At 52.9% G+C, this 13,090-nt stretch overlaps 1 protein-coding gene across 4 annotated transcripts in view; it reads left to right on the top strand.

Moving 5' to 3' along the window:
- The window catches only part of RILPL1 (Rab interacting lysosomal protein like 1), a 41,752-nt gene that overhangs the window by 26,229 nt on the left and 2,433 nt on the right, over positions 1–13,090 (top strand). Inside the window, exons 5-7 of one of the 4 annotated variants that reach the window (XM_032876445.1) lie at positions 4,431–4,603; positions 6,400–6,492; positions 11,669–11,692. In XM_032876445.1, the coding sequence (XP_032732336.1) occupies positions 4,431–4,603; positions 6,400–6,492; positions 11,669–11,692 (290 nt within the window). Of the gene's footprint in view, positions 1–4,430; positions 4,604–6,399; positions 6,493–11,292; positions 11,402–11,668; positions 11,693–13,090 lie in introns of all 4 variants that reach the window. The other 3 variants (XM_032876448.1, XM_032876447.1, XM_032876446.1) reach the window with 3 other exon arrangements.

Below are 13,090 nucleotides of genomic sequence, written 5' to 3'. Positions count from 1 at the left end.
TTTTCAAATCATTGAGTCTTACAGGATGGGTAGGAGGTCTGGGGTAGACTGTGGGGTGGGCCACTCCAGACAGGAGGAAGGACACGAGCCAGACTGGAGAATGAGCAGGTGCACCTGGGGTGGTGGGTTCCTCCTGGCCCGAGATTGGTAAGAGGAGATGGGAGCTATGGAGGGATCCGGAACTGGGGAGGAGTCCATTCTCATCATGCCTTGATTACTCCAGTCCAGTAAACAAAGCTTCTGATGTATCTTCATAACATAGTTATTGAGATACAATTTAACTACTTAATGTATACAATATAACAGGTTTTAGTATATTCACTCTGTCATACAACCAACACCAGCATCTAGAACATTTCCATCACCCCAAAAAGAAACGCTGTACCCATGAAGAGCTACTCCCCATCTCTGCCTCCCCCAGCCCCTGGCCACCATGAAATCTATTTTTCTGTCTCTACGGATATGCCTGTTGTGGACATTTTAGGGAAACGGAGTCGTGCGACATGTGGTCCTTGAACACCTTCTTTACTCAGTGTGTTTTCTCGCTCATCTCCCTCCTCATGTTTTCACTGGAAGCTTCCTGCCTTTCACAGGTAGACATAGAAACCCCTAAGACAATGATATGGTGGGCTCTCTGTTTAAAGGACTTCATATAAAATCAGTCAGGAAACTAACATTAATAGTTACTACTTGACCTCTCTGCCTTACAAATTCTGGTATTTTAGTAAGTGTGTGTTTGTTGCTGTAAATAAGACGGGCCCTGATGGCTGGTGTGTGAGGCCGGGTTTTTTGGCTGAATGTGTGCGTCGTGGCCTAGGAGTTACCAGGGGTGGCCAGGACGCAGTCACTCTCCCCTTTGCTGGGCGAGGGGCTGTTCAGAAGTATGTTCAAGGGGCTGCGGGAGCATGTGGTTGTGCTGTGCCCCGGCCGAGGGGGAGTGGGCTCAGGAGGCCAGGCCTCAGGACGCAGGCCCTGGTGGAGGATGTTGCCTCCCTTTGGCCACTCTGGTCCGGGTGACTTGTCAGCTGGCCTCTTGGGCCTCCCTGGGGAGCACCTGGGACCTCAGGTCATCTCCCTCTGTACCCAAAGTGCCTCCAGGGACCAGCAGACAATCCTCGATAACCCCCAGCCACCTCCGAGGTCCCTCGTGGAGTAAGCCTAGAAGACCCACTGCCGATGGGCCTGATTTCCCTGCTGGAAAGAGCTTTTTCAGTCTCTCTCCCAGGGCAGCCCCATCCAAGGGTGCTGCGTTAATGCCTGCTTGCTTCCAGGAAAGCTGGAGCCCCAAGCTTCCCTCATCTGGATTTCCAGGCAGTGGTCCCAGAAGTCGGGACTTTGTTTCCAAACCTGTCTGGGAATCCCCCAAGCTCGAGGGCATCGGGTTGCTACCCCGATGAAAGAGCCATCCATCCCTCCTCCAGAGAAAAAGACCTCAGGCCTGAGGAAGCCCTTGGGTGTCTCGGGTGCTCACAAACCGTGGGGGTGAGCGGGAACCTGCTGTGTCCGGAGGGAGTGGGTGAGCCTGAGATTTGGGGCCACGGCCTGGGCTGCCAGAGCCTGTGGGGTTCAGACATGGAAGGAAAAGGGGGTAGGGACTGACCAGACATGGAAAGAACACGTAAAAGGCAACAGTTGTCACACAAGACCTGCCCGTTAGCATGTAGATCCAGTGTGACCCAATCTTCCAATATTCTTTCCAAAAGGAAGCCCAAGACCCAAACTTGAGTGTGAAATCTCCCAATATAAAACTGTTGGGAACTAATTCCAGGGAGTTTTAGAACACAGTGAAGGCCAAACAAAATGTCAAGGGGAGGAGTTAGGGAGGGCCCCAGACTTCCTGGGAAACTCCTACGCATTCGTCAAGACCCCATGCACAGAGACCAGATCTGCAGTAACGTCTTCTGTGATCCTTCCCAGTTAGAGTTTGATGTCCTTGCTCCTCTCTTGCCACATGACCCTCTAGGTTTCCCTCTGTGTGTCTCTTCCCTCCGCTCCCACCTGATTCATCTCACCAGCTCCGGGCCTAGGAGGCGCAGAGATGATGCGCAGTGAATGTTGAATGTTTATTGAGACATCTGATATTTACTGAGATGGCCATTTACTTATTGAATATTTATTATAGACCTTCAGGGATGCTCTGCGGTTCACCTGGGCGAAGAGAAGGGAACTGGTGCTAGTGAGTGCCAGCTGTATACCAGCTGCTTGCCATGTGCGATGTTGGGTAGAGGACCCCATCCAGCCATGTGGCTCTGTAGGAGACAGACGCTGAAGACGGACCCTGAGCACATAGCACCCCCTGAAGGTGTGGCATCAGCAGATGCCTACAGTAGCATCTTGGGAAGTCAAATCATCCAACATTTCCTCCCCTACTTCTCAAGAGGGAGGAGGCCCCACTCCCTTGCTCAGAGACAGCTTGGGGCAGGGGGATATCTGCCCAGTGTCCATTTTCTACTGCAGCCAGACGCCTCCCCTGCTGCCTGCTGCTCCGTGTGACTCCTGGTCAGACCCCCTTCCCCGGCCTGTGCCTGCTGGGTGACTCTTCTGTCACTTGACCTGCTCTGGAGGGTGGTGTCTCCTTTCAAGTGTCCTTTCCCAGAACAGCCTGTTCTGACTCTCCCAGGACACAGGAATCTCAACTCTGCCTTCCTGGGTCCTTCAACAGCCTGGCCTTGCGTCACCATCTGGTTCCAAGTGCCTTTCTCCCTGTGCTGCTCTGAGGGTTTGGGTAAGGGAAGGTCTCTATTTCTTTCTTTCTTTTCTTTCTTTCTTTCTTCCTTTTTTAAAGATTTTATTTATTTATTAGAGAGAGAGAGTACAAGCAGGGGGAGGGGCAGAGGGAGAGGGAGAAGCAGTCTCCCTGCAGAGCAAGGAGCCCCATGCAGGGCTCGATCCCAGGACCCTGGGATCATGACCCGAGCCGAAGGCAGATGCTTAACCGACGGAGCCCCCCAGGCACCGCAGAAGTCCTCTTTGTCAAGCCCATTTCCCCCTGTTCCAGAGCATCCCCGTTGTTGTCCTGAACTTGTGTCCACTCCTTCCGGTGGATGATGGGATACTGGCAGTCCAAGGGTGTCAGGAATGTGGGGGGAAATAAACCACAAGTGATGGAGAGGATGTGGAGAAGGTGGAACCCTCCTGTGCTTCCGGCAGAGTGACAGGTGGGGCGGCCGCGGTGGGAGGCAGTTTGGCGGTTCCTCAGAGTCACACATACAGTCACCACGTGACCCAGCAGCTCCACCCCCGGGAACCCACCCGGAAGAACTGGGAACAGGTGTTCAGACAAATCCTTATACATGGGTGTTCGTGGCAGCACCATTCACACTAGCCAAACAGTGGAAACGGCCCAAATGCCCATCAGAGGACAAAGGATGAACAAAACGTGGCGTATCCATACGTGGGACTAGTATTCAGCCATCGAAAGGAACAGAGCCCTGTCGCTACAGCGTGGATGAACCGTGAAAACACGGAAACTGAAAGAACCCAGGCATAAAAGGAGACATGCTGTACTATTCTATTTGTTTGAAATGTCCAGAAAAGGCAAATCCGTAGAGACAGAACGCAGATGGTGGCCACCAGGGGCTGGTGGGTGGGGGTGGGGGTGGGGAATTAGGGAATGGCTGTTAATGGGTATGGAGTTTCCTCGAGGGGGGATGAAAATGTTCCAGAACCAGACAGAGATGGTGATTGCACACCGTTGTGAACGTACTAAACGCCACGGAATTGTATATTTTTAAATGGTCGGTTCTCTGTTGAGTGTATATTACCACAGTTTTGTTTCCGAAGCAAAAACCCTTGCTGTGAGAAAGAGGGAGGACAGGGTTTGGATCTGGCCTGAGGCAGGTGACTTAGCATGGTAGGATCCATCTCCCCTGCCCCTCCCCCTCCTGTCTTCCACTGACCTCCAGCACACAGCAGGGGAGGCTGAGGGCCTGACCAGAAGGCCAGTAACACATGGGAAAACATATGTGACTTAATGCCCAGTGGAAAAAGAAGAGAAAATTGTGCACAAGCTCTAACAGTTTTGGCCAAATTAGCAGTGGTCTTATTAGCAATGGTCTTAGTAAGAATGTGAGGAGAGGATGTGGGAAAAGGAAAGCAGATTGATGAGGGAGGGTGGCAGCATTGGAGTCGTGCTGTTTCTTCTCCTTGGGCTCCTTCTAATGTTATTTGTAATAAGACCCTGAGTCAGGTGGGGAGGCGCCAGGACGGCAGGTCTAGCTATTGAGAAGGCGAACAATGAACAGGTGGCCGCCGGCTTTCATCTCCAGAGGGACGCTGACTGCACTGAACGTGAGCACAGGCCGCCTGCAAGTTCCTAAAATAGCTGCAAAGGCCCCGGGAGGGTGGGAAATTCGGGCTCTGGCAGGATGTGGAGTGGGAGCCGCCGGCGGCCGCCAGGAATTCATTAGCGGCATCTCTGCCTCCTCCAGACAGAGCCGGGCGGGGAGGAGTGCGTCTCGGAGGCGGAAAAGGTGGCCATGGATCTCAAGGACCCCAACCGCCCCCGGTTCACACTGCAGGAGCTGCGGGACGTGCTCCACGAGAGGAACGAACTCAAGTCCAAAGTGTTTCTGTTGCAGGAGGAGCTGGCGTACTACAAGAGGTGAGCGGCCCCGGGCACGCCCCGGCGGGCTGCTTTTTTGGGGCTGCAGGAGGTCTTGGAAAGACAAGGATTGCCCCCATCTCCATTCTGGGGTCCCTGTCTGTTCTGAAGGACTTACACCCACAATCACAAGCCCTTTCTGAAACTCTGGGGCCCAGGTGCATTTTATAATTCAGAACTTCCCAACGGTTAGAAAGGAGTAGTCCACAGACTGTATACGTAACGTACACCACCAGCATCTGGGGCAGCTCCCCAAAACCACACACGTTAATAATGTTTTCGCAGAGGAAGATGCGAATGTGCATACTAAATGGGACAAACAGCCATGATAATCGGGCTCATGAGGGCTCCTGTCACATTCTGCCACCAAATGAAGGACCAAAAAATGAAATTTCATTTTTAGAGGTTTTTGGATTTTAGAATTGCGGATCAGAGATGGTAGAGCCGTACGGCCTAAGTATTTGTTCATTCAGCCCACGGCCAGTGAACTTGCATTTATCAGAGCTGCACTGTCTGGTTTGGTGACATAGCCACTAGCTGTGTGGCTGCTCACATTTCAGTGAGCTAAAATAAAAGTTAAATCCAGTTCCTTGGATGTGCCCGCCACATGCTTGTTCAGCTTCATACACACTGCCCCTCTATGGGTTTCTTAAAAACAGTCCCTACTTTAAAAACAAAACAAAACAAAACAAAAAAACAAAAACAAAAAACGGTCCCCACTTGTTTCTACCTCAGGACCTTTGCATATGCTGATCCTGCTACTGGGAATACATTCCCCTTGGCTCTTCCCATGGTTGATTCCCTGGTCATCAGGGTTCAGTTCAGAGGTCACCTCCTCAGAGAGCTGTCCCTCCCCATTACTACTCATGCAAAGGAGTGCCCAGTTCTAGCCACCGTCACTTTCCTTGGCTTTACTTTTTTCATGGCCCTTCACCATCTTACTTTGATTCTATGGACATATTTTATTGTCTGTTTCCATAACGGACTATGACAACAGGAGACCAGAAAACATTTGTCTTGTTCGTGGCTAGGTTTCCTAGTCTTAGAATGGGGCTTAGTGTGGAGTAGATGTGCAACAAATACTTCTTGAATGGAAAGCCAGAAGGGAGGACAGATGTACCAGAAGTGGTCCCTGATCCAGTAGGGAAAATAAGAGAGGCACAGAAAATATAGTGCCACATATTTTTATTGAAAATCCCCTATATGCCTGGCACATAAGAAAATTTTACTGATACTATGTGCGCTGGCTGTTCAAAGGGAAAGATCACTTCTCGGGTGGGGTAGAAATCAGGAAGGCTTTGTGTAGGGGGTGGCCTTTGAACTGGGCTTTCTCTAAAGGATAGGATACTGTTCAGGTATGGGAGATGTTCAGGAGTGGGTGTCATATTGCAGATGGAAGAAACCACAAGGTATGGAGACAGCATTTGGTAAGGAAAGGAGAGAGGAAGTAGTTCTGTGTGGCTAGATTCCTCAAAGGAAACTGAAAATTGCCTTTTTGAGATGTGAGTTCCTTTCCTGAAATTCTTCGCATTTGACCAACTGGGCCAAAGAGACCACAGGCACCCACGTCCACTGCCTTCAGGGCTGACCCCTTCTTTTAGCTGGCCGTGCCCATTGCTAAGAGGCCAGTGCCCCAAGCAAAGAGACTGTTGGGGTACAGGCCACTTTTGCCATCTTCCTGGGTCCCCCCTATTCCCAGTATAACCACCCAGACCATCAGACAATACCCTTCTGGAATATTCCAGCTCTCGCAGAATTTTTGACTCTCTTATCTCACGCCTCTCAACTCCTTCCAGTGAAGAAATAGAAGAGGAAAATCGAATACCCCAACCTCCAGCGGTCGTCCACCCGAGAATATCCCCCCAGCCTGAGTCTGGAATCAAGCGACTGTAAGTGATACGCTTTGAGAGTGCGGGGTTGCTCGCGCACAGCTGACCTGGTGGTTCACGTGGGCTCTCTCACATCTGGGCACCTGCTCCAGGGCCAGGCTTGTCACTAACCCCTTCCTGCTGAGACAGGCTTAACCACGGAGCACGTGGGGCCTTAGCCCTTGACTTTGAGTTCATCTCTGCGCCTGAATGCTATGTTCCAGCTGGGGGTCCACAGGCAGAGAGGATGGAAAGGGGGTGGGGCCTGGGGCTGAGGCTCAGGGCTTGAGTGTATCAGGTGGGGCGTGTCTCTGGGCAGCAAATAAGGCTGGTGGGGGCGATTTCACACACCCAAAGGGCCTGCAGTCCCAGCCGGCAAAGGTCTAGAATGGCCCTTGGTCCACCCCATCTGTGCATTTTTGTGATGACTCCCCACCCTTCCGTATGGAAGTATTTATTCCTACATAATGCATGCAGAGTCAGGCCTTGGTTGCTGTGGGGAACACACAAGAAAGAAAGAACTCAGAATTGCCTTCAACCAGACTTGAAGCTACTTGAGTGGTTCTCAAAGACCCAAATGAGATTCGGAGTTTGTGGACCCTCTCCCTGGGGAGGAAGAGCCTCATATACAGCTATGCATACAGTTTCTGGTGTGCTGACCCCTGCAGGCCTTCAGATAAAGGGTGAAAACCTCTGGTGTGGGCGGCTAGTGTCTACTCAGAGCCTGCTGTGGGCCAAGTACCATATCCTCGAGTCCCCACAATACTCCTGGGAGGTAGAGGCCCTGTCATCCCCATTTTATAGTTAAGGAAACTGAGGCAGCTCCCTAAGGACATTGAGCTGTTAAGAGGTAGAGCCTGGGCTCAAACCTAGGCAGCCCGGCCCCACAGCCCACGTTTCAGACTCTGCCGGGTGCGCACACTCCACTGTTGTCTTGTAGCCTTGTTAGCTCCCCCAGGAGGGTCTTCCTGGCTCTTGGCTTTCCAGCTGTACCCACGGCTTATTACAGAAGAGGCCTCTCTTTCTCCCAAACTCTGGCTGGAGCTTTGTGGAAGCGTGTGGCGTGGGTTGGAAGGCCACCAGGAGCGTGTGGGGAGAGCAACTGGGATGTTACTTGGGTGCCTCGACCTTTGCAAACCGATTACATTGGGAAGTTCTTGGCTAGCTCTGACCCTGTGAAGTGACGGGAAGGGCAAAGGAGAATGTGTGCAGCCTTGTGACTGTCTGAGCCTCTCCTCTTGGGAGGGGGTAGCTGCCCTCTAGAGTGCGCCCAGGAACACGTGGCTCCTTCCCCAGCCTCTCTTGCCAGCTACGTTGCTTGTTTGCTTGGTCTTCGATCTCTGTGTGGAGTTCCCAGTTCTGGTTAGGGGTCGGCACTACTAGGAGTGAAGCTTGGAACCAGAAGGGCTTCCTCTGAATCCCAACACCATTTGGCCACATACTGTTAATAATCTAAAATTGGCAGTTGAAATTCAACTCAGGTAACTCAAGAAAAACTGTTGGCTAGGGAACCCAAAATTCCCAGGTCAGACTGGCTTTCAGGCTCAGCTGGATCCAGGCCTTGTCATCAGACCTCTTCCTCATTCCCTCCATGTCTGGCTTGGTTTTCCTATAGGTGGGCTGTGTTCGTGGATGCTGTCCCTGAGGGTGGCAGCATAGTAGACAGCACCTTAGGCTTCTACTTTCTTCGGTCTTTTTAGTGTCTTCACGTGTGCTGCACACACCACTGCCAGGACTGGACTTCTAAGACATATGCGTTTCTAAGCCTGCCTTCCAAAGCCGGGCTGTCCTGATTTTGTGGTTTTCTGCTCCAGCCCCCTTTCCCCACAGAAAGGCAATTAAGAGTTGGCTTTTGCAAATCCCAAACTGGGAAAAAGCCAGAGGAAAGTGATCAGAATTAGCCAGCAATCGTCTTCTTCCCACTGGTTCTTCTACCCACACCTGAAGAGGCTGTGTGTCAAATCCTCCTTTCTGGATTGTCCCACAAAGGATGCTCGGCCCTTCTCTCCTTTAGTGTGGCCTCTGTCTGCTCAGCAAGACCTAGGGCTCTGAGCCTGGCAGGAGAAGCAGCTGGCATTGGAGAGTCAGGGAAAGAGAAACAGAGAGAGAGGGAGAGAGAGAGCAGGATCCCCCCATCCGGAGGGTGCAGGTGGCCAGTCCCGTGGCCACCCCAGCTTCTAGAGGATGACTGGAAGATCAGGCTGGCACAAAAGGCTTTTGACCAGCCCAGGCAGGACAGTGGTTGCCTTTGTCCACCTCGGCTGCTGACTGGGAGCCACATCAGTGCGGCCCAGGAGCCCAGAGCCAGGGGCAGGGACGAATCTTCCCTGGGGGCCGGGGGCAGGGCATGGCGGTTCTCCAGATGGTTCCATGCCTTCCTCCTCTTCTATCCCTCACCCCTCTGGCACCCCTTGAGGTCTACTTGTCCCTTCAGCCTTGCTTTTGTGGAATGTTAATCACATGGCCTCTCTAGTAGAGGTCATAGCTGCTTTCCTGCCCTTGACCAGTTTCCCCCGTCCACCAACAAGTAAGCAATAACTACCATGGAGGTTTGAAGGGGCTTCATCAGCTCACACCACCTGAACTAAGGTATCTTCTACCCCGTCAGAAGCTCAGAGCTAGGACGATTAACCCCATTTCCCAGATGCATCATGGGCCCGGAGAAGCCCACTGCGTTCCTTTAGATCAGACCATTGAGAAGGGTCAAAGTTCGGGATTTGAACCCATGCCTTCCACCTCCCGCCCCACCCCCATTTCCTCACCCCACGCCAAGTCACCAGCTGCGGGCGGACTTCCCAGTTCCCTTATCTCGCAAGTGCACCACGAGCCAAGGACGTCAGCCTCTACGTTTCTGGGCTGAACTGGTAAAGGGAAACAGACACTCCTGCCCCAGTCAAAACTGTACCCAGAACACAGTCCAAGAATAGCTTGTGACCCAGCAGCTGGGTCCTGGGAAGGTCACGAGGGAGCGCGGAGTGACTCCAGCGTTGTCCCCCGTGGCCACCAGGCACCAGCGCCCCCTTTGTGTGGCCTGCGTCTCTCCTCTCTGGGCCACAGTCCTGCAGACACACACACACACACACACACACACACACACACACGCACACGCGCGCGCGCGCAGGCAGCAGCTTCCTGCAGAGCCGGGAGGCAGGCAGCGGGGACACAGGGACAGCCACAGAAGCTATGGAGCAGAACAGCTGGTCACACACGCCAGCAAGGGTGGCCTTCAGAGTAGGCGGCCGCGAAGCCTCAGACAGTCGTGGCAACAGTGCATTCTGTCCCTGTCCTCCTACCCACCGCCCTCCTCACTTCAGCCCAGAAATAGCTCCCTCACAGCCGCGCGTTTCACCACCTGAAATGCCACTGCCGCAACTTCATTTGGATTGAGTTTTCTAGAAATCGTCAGTGGGGAGGGAGTAGGTAAAACCAGCTACACCACATCCAGGACATAAATGTTCAACCGAAACAAGTCAGCCTTTTTTCGCAGAAGGGGCTGTCCCTCTAGAGCACGGGGTAGCTGCAGGGAGGCACCTGGAATAGGGAAGGGAGGGGGCTGTGCGTCCAGTAGCACATACAGTCACTCGGCCAGAAGCCTCCAGGTGTCCCAAGGCCCTGGGCACCAGCCTGACCCCTGATGAGACCCCAGATGAAGGCAGACAAACCTGTCACCCTGGGTCTGGGGCCATCCTGCACGATGACTGTGTCTTCCGGGGCTGCTGCTAGGCTAAAAGGGGTCCTGGCAGAGGTCGGTGCAGAACCGTGTGGTTTGGAGCCCCTGACAGCCTGGCCTTGGGGGATTGGGCCCACTCGTTTGACAAAAGGTATCCCCTCTTCCATCACCATGAGAAGATACCCGTGTGGGTTCTGCCAAGATGCCAACTCCCAGCTACTCTGTGAAGTGTGTCAGCGGTAAAGCCAAACACAGATAACCCCCAGCCTCATCTGAGACAGTCCTGCCTCTCTCTTCCCAGCCAGCATCTAAAAAAAAAAATCAGAGTTGTTCAAAATCAGCTCTGGTGGCTTGACTGGAGCGTCTCCTTCATAGTCGCCGTCAGCTCTGACTTCCGCAGGGGTGTGGCTTCTGCAGGCTATCCGCCTCTGTTCTCCTGCCCAGCCCCACCGGGCCACCTCATCATCTTTCCTGCACGCCCCTGGCTGCCTTCTTCAGGGACCTGCAGCCTGCAGCGTGTGGCAGTCGGGGGAGATACACTGGAATGGAAGACACCCACGGGTGTCACCGCCAACCCACAGTGGGTTTGACCCCTTCTTCCAGACCCCAGGCCTGCCTCTCGACCCCTGTCTTCCCTCGGGGCCGCTGCAGTCAGGGCTTCCACAAGCCAAAACGCTTTGTCTGGTACCTCGGGAGGCGAGGACCCCAGACGCAGGTGTCGCCAGGGGCAGTTCCTTGTGAGGCCTGTGAGGGAGAAGGGCTCGTGCCTCTCCCAGCTTCGGGGCCTTACTGGCCCCCTTCGGCCTTTGCCGGCATGCAGAAGTATCGCCTGGACCCCAGCCTTCACCTTCACCTTGTGGTCCTCCTGGGGGCGCGTCTCTGTCCAGATTTCCCCCTTTTAAAAAGCTCCACTCTTCTCCAGTATAACTGTCTTAACGGGCCACCTCTACAAGGATCCTATCTCCAAAGAGTTGCTTTCTGAGCTCCTGAGGGTTAGGACCTGCACCTTGAGTTTTGGGGAGGGGGACACAGTTCCACCCGTGACATCTCCTGTAAGCAAACCCTTCGGCCGGTCTGCGTGTGCGGTGTGTTTATTTTTCATGCCTCCCTGTTTTTATCTTCTCTGTGTCTATCTGTACTTCTCTAACCAGGATCTTTACAGCCGTAATGCCCATGGTAGCAGCTGGACTGATCTTAGACGACCCCACCCTGCAGCCCATCCGAAGACTTGTTTCCCTTGTAGGCACTGGGTTTTTGTGGGTTCTTTTGGAGCTGTGCCTTTGCAATGTGTGCTGCGGCTCTGCTGAGGCTGGCCCGCCTTCCTTGGCCACTTTAGCTGCATGGCCGTCACCTGCGTGTTCCCATCTGAAGTGGGTGTCGAGTGTGATTTCAGACGTGCCCTCATGAGGCTCTCGAGCTGCACGAGCAAAGCCGTGGCGTTCTCGGCCCTGTCACCGATAATTCTTTTTGTCTTTTTTTTTTTTCCTTTCTGTTACCATTCTAAAAACCACCTTGTCCACGATGCAGTAAAGAAGGTCCTTTAAGTGACGGGTCAGTAGTCAACACCCACTGTGACCCCCACCCCCTGAGTGACACTAACGCTGTGTTTCCGACCTTCACGCCCTAGCTTTCTAAACCGCTTTTGTTTGCCAAGCCGCCGTCAGAAAGCCACGTGGCCGTCCTTAAAAGAGGAAGAGCAGAGGAGGGGACCCATGCTTTGTTTCTCTCTGTGTCCCCTTGGACAGGGAGTGGCATGTGGCTTTCTCGCTTGACTCAGGTAGAGGAGAAAAGTAACAGTGATGTGTTGCCACTGTGTTTTGGGCTCACTGACTGCCCCGATGACACCATGGTTGGAGCTCGCAAGTAACCCAGGAGGACCATTGTGCCTTGGCTCATCAGTGTACATGCCTGCTGTAGAGAAAAGACACTTGAGCCGGGAGGGGGAATTTCTCCAGATATCCTCAGCTGGCCCCAGCTTTCGAAGAAAGACCACTTTATTCCTGTAGGAGGTGATCGTAGGGTCCAGTAACCGCAGAAGAGTAAAATCATTTTCACCCAAAACGGAACTGGATGGGCCACAACACTTAAAAGGGGAAGAAAAAAAAAAAAAAAAGGCTAATAGGTGAGCAGAGAGAACTAAAAAGAGTTGATGGGAAGTTTTAGTTTCTCGGCCGTGCATCCCTGTTCCTTCCTGCCCCGGGAAACATGACATAGCTATTATCTCTCCTGCCAAGGTCAGACACCAAAATTCAAAAGGAGCGGAAATTCAAGGCGGGCTGCCTCAGGTTTGGTCCTGGTCTTCGTGGAGGTCAAGCCAAAGCCGGCCTTGTTTGCAATGGGCCCCAGTGTTGGGGCGCCTGGGTGGCTTCGTCGGCTGAATGTGCCGACTCTGGATCTCAGCTCAGGTCGCGATCTCAGGGTTACGGGACTGAGCGCCCCAACATTGGGTTCCACGCTGGGCATGGGGTCTGCTTAAGATTCTCTCTCTCTCTCTCTCGCTCTCAAAAAATAAGTGGGCCAGTTTCGGGGTCCTGCCTGGCTCAGTCCATATAGCGTGTGACTCCTTTTTTTAAGAGGGAGTGCGAGCAAGGTGGTAGGGAGGGGGCGGGCAGAGGGAGAGAGAATCTCTCAAGATCTTGAGATCGTGACCTAAACTGGATCAAGAATCAGACACTTAACTGACTGAGCCCCACAGGCGCCCTGAGCACGTGACTCTGAATCTCAGGGTTGTGAGTTCAAGCCCCACATTGGGTGTGGAGCCTAAAGGAAAATTTAGAAAGAAAAAAAAAAGTTTTTTCGTGGGCCAGTGTATAAGCTTTATGCCTGCGATTTCTTCTTTCATCTTTGAGGCATCAGATGGTTCACTCTGATCAATGATCAGTTGTCATAGCTGGTTTTATTTTCAGGTTTTTTTTGTTTTTTGTTTTTTTTTTAGAGAGCGTGGGGGCG

The sequence above is a fragment of the Lontra canadensis genome, unplaced genomic scaffold (assembly GCF_010015895.1).
Source record: "Lontra canadensis isolate GAN:19392208 unplaced genomic scaffold, GSC_riverotter_1.0 scaffold58, whole genome shotgun sequence".
In the NCBI taxonomy this organism is placed as follows: domain Eukaryota; kingdom Metazoa; phylum Chordata; class Mammalia; order Carnivora; family Mustelidae; genus Lontra; species Lontra canadensis.
The sequence above is the reverse complement of the archived record's forward strand: the minus strand, read 5'-3'. Positions and strand labels throughout refer to the sequence as shown.